The 8,273-nt window shown below is 39.5% G+C and overlaps 1 protein-coding gene across 1 annotated transcript in view; it reads right to left on the bottom strand.

The window, feature by feature from the left end:
- The window catches only part of Myo3a (myosin IIIA), a 390,750-nt gene that overhangs the window by 192,638 nt on the left and 189,839 nt on the right, over positions 1-8,273 (bottom strand). Inside the window, exon 20 of the mRNA NM_148413.3 lies at positions 2,245-2,398. Within this exon, the coding sequence (NP_680779.3) occupies positions 2,245-2,398 (154 nt within the window). The remainder of the gene's footprint in view (positions 1-2,244; positions 2,399-8,273) is intronic.

Genomic DNA, 8,273 nt, shown 5'->3' with positions numbered 1-8,273 from the left:
ATTTTTAAGTGAGTAGCTGGGTAGTGCTGGGAGTCACTTGGACTCAGGCAGGGGAACCTTGAGAAGAAACTGTTGCAGACTCCGAGGTCCCCTGTTGTGGGAGTGCAGGTTGTTCTGAGTCAGAGAGCTGTAGAATGGAAGTTGCCTACTTCTTGGGACAGAGATTGGGTGAACTGTGAATTTATAAAATTGGGATTACTTGCTTTAGGATAGATTTGTAAACAGATTTTGTCCAAATCATATGGGGGAAATTCACCTGCAGTTCGGAACTAGCATAGGGAAAATTAGTCACTGGCTTCAAGTAGAGAGGACAGTGAACAGGTATTGGTTAATAATGTCTGTGGCTTCAGGCAGAGATCAGAGCAGATAGATGGTATAAAGATATATTGCTCTAATATGTCTTGTAGGATACTCAAAGTCTGTCTAACGTGGGCTACACGGGAATTCTGGTTTTAAATCCTGCTGTGACTAGCTGCCTGCTTATAAGCAGGTACAGATAGAAGTGGGAATCAATTGTTTTAAAGATGGTAAAAAGATATATTACTCTAATATGCCTCACAGGACACTCAAATTCTAACACAGGCTCTACAGGAATTCTGTGTTATTATCCTGCATGACAAAAAAGAAAAGGCCTAAGAATTGGCACATATAGTATTTTAGTTTACTTCATTTGTTTTGAATTGTTTTAATTTTTGAAATGGGTGTGATGTTAAGTTTTGTGGTTATAGTATTCCTCTGGGAGACAGGTCAAAATAAAGGTTTTTCTGGTTACTGGATCAAGGGTATGCTGATTTGGAAGAAAGATTTTGTCTTTGCATTTTATTATAAAGTGGTAATAGTTGTGCTCTATATTTGAGAGAAAGGTTTTGTTTTTATTAGAACAGAAAGGGGGAAGTGTTGTGGATAGCCCTGGGGTTGCTTGTATTTTGATGCTAATTCTGCTCTTCTGGGAGGGGCTACAAAGGAGGAATGAGTCACTTACTCAGGTGACTCCTTGTGAACCAATTCCGTAATGAACAAAGGAGCCAATCACTGGGCAAGTAGGCAGAATTTCCATGTTGGACTGCAGAAGAGAGGAAACAGGAGAGAGAGAGGGTCCTTTTGGACGGGAATAGCGTGAGGACAAGATGTAATTACCAGTGTCTCCCGGTTTCAATGGCAGATTCATCAGGATTTGACACTGGAGGATTTAGATTTAATAATGCTTACAAGAATAGGTTTCAGTTGTGTGGCTCCCAGAGATTGAGTTACCATTGTTTCTGAGCTAAGTTTGTGTGGTGTTTTTCTTCTCACAGAGACTTGACTGGGTTCCAGAGAGGTGGTAAGGTGGCAAAGCATGGGTTTGTCTGATGTGCACCACAAAGGCCATGGGGGCTCTGAAGCATGGGGCTGGCATAGCAACAACCCACCAGTGGGAACCTAGCGAGCTGTAGCAAGCTGGGTGGGGAGATTGTGGAATTCTGAGTCAGAGTCTCCACAAGATAAAAACAGGTTGGCCATTGCCCACCAGTGCATGGACAGTCATGCCTCTGGGGAAGATGCACAAGCACGGGAATGTGCCAGTTCAATTTAATATTTCCTGCAACAGGAAACAAAGGTGGAGGCAGGCAGAACCAGAAGCCTTGCTAGTCAGCCAGTATATCTACAACAGTGGGGTCAGGTTCAGTGAAAGATCCTGGTCCCCCAAATGAGGCAGAGAGTGGTAGAGAAATTCATCTGAAGTTGACCTCTGGTTTCACTCCCATATTTGCGTACACACACACACACACACACACACACACACCCCTACACCTACACACACCTATAAACACACACATATGCGCACACTTTCTCTCTCACACACACAAAAGTAAAACTTTTGTTCATGGCACTGATTTTTATCTTTCTGCTTATTATTTCTCTTAACAGTCCAGAGCTAGCTCCCTATTCTTCTCACCAACTTCTAACTTGGGGTGGAATAATTTTTATGGTTTGTAATGATTTATAATCCAAGATACAGCATTGGGATTTCTACCATAAAGGAAGCAGACATCCAATCTCCAATGTTGTTTAATTTATCACTAAGAATTTTACCCTATTATAAACACTGGTCAAGGTATCTGGCCCAAAATCACGTCTTGAAAACCAGTTACCTCAGGCTTTGTGACAGTTGTTTTCTCCCAAATAATTTAAGACAATAAAAAATTATTGCAACTTTTCTGGTTCCTCCAAAGGCCATACAGTCATTTCAGGCCTAACCCTCACCTATGAGAGTCTGGTCAGTGGCCTTGGGAAATCTGCTTTCCTCATCAAGCAGAGACAATAAGCCCATGGGCTTCTGTAGAAACATGTCCAAGAGGGGCCGGTTGTCTTCGTATTCAATAACTCTAGCATCTACATCTTCATTTAGGTATTCATTCTGTAACAGGTTCGAACAGAAAAAAAATCACTTAAAACTGTGGAAAATGTATAGGTGGATAGTAATTACCCAGGCTTCTATTTTATATATATTATAACAAATTGCTATCTGTGGCATTTCCTTAAACAGAGTGTATCATTTTGTTTCTCCCTTTGCACAACTTCTAGTTTATGAAAATCAGCACCAATCATAATCAGGAGACTAGTCAAAGGATTGCCAGTCTCTCAAAATTACAGAGGACTATGTTGTTAATGCAACATGGAATGGCCAGTGTCCCAGAATTTGCAGAGCATGACTGAAACAGATACTAGGGTTAAGCTTTTCCCATTATATCTGTCAAGAACACTCACATAATGTTCAACAGTGATTTCAGATTCTGACATTTCTAGTAGGGTAGATAGCAGTAGGTAATGGGAACAATCTATAGGTTCAGAATCAAGGACACCTTGGTCCACATCTGGGCTCAGTTACACAATTCATTAGAATTTTCTGACTTTCTAAGTGTTCCCTTCTCACCTATTTAACCAACTCACAAGATAAAAATATATGGTATACTGATAACAATTTGTTTGTGAGTATATGATAATATGTGTGAAATATAATCACATATAATCAGGAGCCATTGACAATGAGCACAGGGCATGTTGTAGTGGTTTGAATATTCTCAGTTCAACATATATGTTTAAATTAAGACAGAACTTAAGTCTTAAGAAAGGCAAAACAAAAAACCACTCGAAATAGTTTGCCCAGCATTAACTGAAAACAATTTCTTGAAGTTTTACAGCTCTTATTTGAAGGTAACCTTGGGGAAGTCTGTAAACCTGTAATTATTTTACTGGTAGATACATTACGCTGACAGCATACAATAGCTTAAATCACAGTTGCAAAGTTTAAAAGAGTTTCCTTTGCTTTATATATAAAGTGCATAATGCTATGTTCTTAACTGATACAATTGTCATTTCTATTTAATGGTGTCAAAATCCATTGCCCACTGTTGTGTCAGATCAGATAGTGCAGAAAAGAGTAAGCAGGAAGACAATGGTTTCCTTTAAGTACTTTTGTTATTATATACTCCAGATAATCCACAGAGAAAAAAATATACTATTTTAATCAGGGCTTATAAAGCATTTATAGTAAAACAAACACACATAAACCAACACACTATAGGAAAGATTATTGGAAAATGCTCAACTACTTTTAGTATATATAGACACACAAAACTCATCATCCTTACTTAGTCAATTCTTACTTCTGTCCAGCACATCAAAAACACATTTAAAGAAGATGGTGAGAGCAGTGTGAACTGAATTCAGCTGAAGTGCTGAGAATATTGACTCCCCCCACCCCACGCCCCGTACCCCTGCCTGCACTGCTCCTACTGTCTAGATTCCCTTTATAAAGTTGGGAGCTGCTCTGTAAGCTCAGGAACCATAGTGGGAGAAAGCAAAGAAAGACTGTAAAAGTCAGACATCAGGGAGGATGGGAGGGAGACAGTGTCTTCTGGACATGACAGGGTTACTGCACATAAGAATTCTGTGTTTTTCTGCATAAGACTTGCAGGAGATCAAGCCAATTAACATTTTAGCATGGGACAAGTGGGGGCTTATGAGTCTCATCCACCGACTGAAGAGATATCAACAGCTGATTGCTTCTGAGAGAAAGAGAGAGCAAGTCAGTTTTCATAAGGGAGTAGCTCCTGGTAGATCAACTAAGATCCACACTCTCCTATAAGAAGTATATGGACAGCACAAATTAGAGTTCTTTGGACACACACACATACACACCCCACAAAGTTGGGAGGAGGTAGAGATATAAGGGTGGAGGAGATAAGAGGAGGAACAGGGCTTTGAAATAAGAACAAAACATAGTATGACGTTCTCTAAGAAATAAAAATATTAAAACAGATGAATATGAAAAGTCATTTCACTACATATTAAAAGACAAGGAAAATCAGAAGGTTTGAAGGTTATTCAAGTCTGTTTCTCACTGTATTTTGAGAATTAGTGGGTGAGAAAGTCCATATGAGATGCATATGGGAAGCATGGCCCAAAGGAACCTAAAAACTTAGTGCTTAAGTCATCTTCTCCTGCCCAGGGGAGATCCAGGATAATTCCACTGAGACCTAAGATTCACACAGTAGCATGAGAGGTTGGTTCCATGTTCTGATAGAAGCATCCTCATGGCTTCTCAGTGCAAATTTAAGCATATCTTCCTTAGCATAGGTTAGTAACATGGTAAAGGTTACTCATTTTCCTTTTGGTCTCACCTCTTCTGACAAAGATCTCTCAAACTAACTTAGCAAATTCCTTTCCCCAACTAGTCATTCTTTGTGCACTCTACCATACTTTATTTTTTATAGTATTTATAGTGTTGGTATTTATTACTTTCCATGTCTTTCATGTCATGAAAATTCCATGAAAAGGGAAACTTTCTATTATTTCCCTCTGTATCTAGAAGGAGCCTGACATATTACACATCACATGCATGTGCACTCCCATATGAGCTGCACTCATACGTTCAGGTATTAGCATGCAGTGTGACTACATTTAGACAAAGGATTTTAAGGAGGCACTTTGTAAATTAGGTTCCTAAGGGTGGGGCCCTAGACCAGTATGACTGCTGTACTTGTAAGCAAAGTAACAGATATCTTGAGTCACATGCACAGAAGAGACCCCTGTGAGGACACATGGGCATGATATGTATCATGACTCTGTAGAGATGCCCTGGGAGAAACCAACCCCATCAATTCTTTCACCTCATACCTTCAGCCTCTAGGGCAATGAGAAAATTGACTTCTGCTGGTTCAACAAACTTTCTCAAGGTCCATAGTATTTTATTACAGCAGCCTCAGCAAACTACCATAATGACCTTTCTGGATTCTTTCTATCTATAAGAATTGTTTTTGGAAAAAAAAAAGTTTTCCACAAGTGACAGCTCATACTGGGGAGGAGGTGGAGTAAGGGGAACACTTATTTATACATTGCTGGTAGAAGTATAAGCTCATATAACCACTATGGATATCAGTGTGGTGGTTCCTCAGGAAGATGGGAATCAACCTGCCTCAAGATCCAGCTATATAACGCTTGGGCATATACCCAAATGATGCTTCACTCTACTACAAAGATATTTAACCATATTCATTGTTGCTCTATTCATAACATCCACAAATTAGAAAAAATTTTTAGATGTTCCTCAATAGAAGAATTGATAAAGAAAATGTGATACATTTACAAAATGGAGTATATTACGTAGCCATTAAAAATGACATCATAATATTTGCAGGCAAATGGATGGAACCAGAGAAAAAAATCATATTGAATGAGGTATTCAAAACCCAGAAAAACAAATATGGTGTGTATCATGTATATGTGAATATTGCCTGTTAAGTCAATGAATGATAACCAAGCTACAATCCATAGAATCACAGATGGTAGATGGAGCATAAGGAACTAGAGAGAACAGATAGCTATCATTTGAAAAGTGAAATAGAATAGATATTTATGGATGTATGGAAGATTGGATAGGAGGATCAGGTGCACAGAGAGGATACTGGGTGGGAATATGGGGACAGACAGATAAAATTATGAACCATTGGAATGGTTGTGTGGAAACCTCCTGAAATATATGCATATATGGGGATGATTTAAATAAGATCACCAAATAATGGGGGAAACAGACACAACTGGCTATCTCTTCTCAGTAAATGAAGTGTTCAGAGTTTGGATTATATCTAATTGAGTTGTTGGCCAAAGAAGCCCCATGAAAGTCTCCAAACAGCCCAAGCTGTTGCCAAGAGTTGGTCTCCCCAAACAATCAGGAAGGTCCTATTTTTCATTTTTTATTAGATATTTTCTTCATTTACATTTCAAATGCTATCCCGAAAGTCCCCTATACCCTCCCCCACCCTGCTCCCCAACCCACCCACTCCCAGTTCCTGGCCCTGGCATTTCCCTGTACTGGGGCATATAATCTTTGCAAGACCAAGGGCCTCTCCTCCCATTGATGGCCGAGTAGGCCATCCTCTGCTACTAGAGACACAGTTCTGTGAGGTACTGGTTAGTTCATATTGTTGATCCTCTTATAGGGTTGCTGACCCCTTTAGCTCCTTGGGTACTTTCTCTAGCTCCTTCTTTAGGGGCCCCATGTTCCATCCAATAGATGACTGTGAGCATCTACTTCTGTATTTGCCAGGCATTGGCATAGCTTCACAAGAAATAGCTATATCTGGGTCCTGTCAGCAAAATCTTGCTGGCATATGCAATAGTGTCTAGGATTAATGGTTGTATATGGGATGGATCCCTGGGTGGGGCAGTCTCTGGATGGTCCTTTCTTCCCTCGCAGCTCTAAATTTTGTCTCTGTAACTCCTTCCATGGGTATTTTGTTCCCCATTCTAAGAAGGAACAGATTATCCACATTTTGGTATTCCTTCTTCTGGAGTTTCATGTGTTTTACAAATTGTATCTTGGGTATTCTAAGTTTCTGGGCTAATATCCAGTTATCAGTGAGTGAATATTATGTGCGTTCTTTTGTGATTGGGTTATCTCACTCAGGATGCTATTCTCCAGATCCATCCATTTGCCTAAGAATTTCATAAATTTATTGTTTTTAATTGCTGAGGAGTACTCAATTGTGTAAATGTCCCACGTGTTCTGTATCCATTCCTCTGTTGAGGGACATCTGGGTTCTTTCCAGCTTCTGGCTATTATAAATAATGCTGCTATGAATATAGTGGAGCATGTGTCCTTATTACAAGTTGGAACATCTTCTGGGTATATGCCCAGAAGAGGTATTGCTGGATCTTCTGGTAGTACAATGCCCAATTTTCTGAGGAACTGCCAGACTGATTTCCAGAGTGGTTCTATCAGTTTGCAATCCCACCAACAATAGAGGTGTGTTCCCCTTTCTCTACATCCTTGTCAGCATCTGCTGTCACCTGAATTTTTGATCTTAGCCACTCTGATTGGTGTGAGGTGGAATCTCAGGGTTGTTTTGATTTGCGTTTCCCTGATGACTAAGGATGTTGAACATTTTTTCAGGTGCTTCTCAGCCATTTCATATTCCTCAGTTGAGAATTCTTTGTTTAGCTCTGTACCCCATTTTTAATAGGGTTATTTGATTTTTTTGGAGTCTATCTTTTTGAGTTCTTTATATATATTGGATATTAGTCCCCTATCTGAGTTAGGATTGGTAAAGATTCTTTCCCAATCTGTTGGTGGCCTTTTTGTCTTATTGACAGTGTCTTTTGCCTTACAGAAGCTTTGCAATTTTGTGAGGTCTTATTTGTTGATTCTCGATCTTACAGCATAAGCCATTGCTGTTCTGTTCAGGAATTTTCCCCCTGTGCCTATATCTTTGAGGCTTTCCTCCACTTTCTCCTCTATAAGTTTCAGTGTCTCTGGTTTTATGTGGAGTTCCTTGATCCACTTAAACTTGAGCTTTGTACAAGGAGATAAGAATGGATCAATTGACATTCTTCTACATGATAAGAGCCAGTTGTGCCAGCACCATTTGTTGAAAATGCTCTCTTTTTTCCACTGGATGGTTTTAGCTCCTTTGTCAAAGATCAAGTGATCATAGATGTGTGGGTTCATTTCTGGGTCTTCAATTCTATTCTATTGATCTAATTGTCTGTGGCTGTATCAATACCACATAGTTTTTAATCACAATTGCTCTGTAGTGCATCTTGAGGTCAGGCATGGTGATTCCACCAGAGGTTCTTTTATTGTTGAGAATAGTTTTTGCTATCCTAGGTTTTTGTTATTCCAGATGAATTTGAAAATTGCCCTTTCTAACTCGGTGAAGAATTGAGTTGGAATTTTGATGGGCTTGCATTGAATCTGTAGATTGCTTTTGGCAAGATAGCCATTTTGACTA

This window comes from Mus musculus, chromosome 2, assembly GCF_000001635.26.
Source record: "Mus musculus strain C57BL/6J chromosome 2, GRCm38.p6 C57BL/6J".
NCBI classification, from domain to species: Eukaryota; Metazoa; Chordata; class Mammalia; order Rodentia; family Muridae; genus Mus; species Mus musculus.
This window is presented reverse-complemented; position numbering and strand designations above follow the sequence as displayed.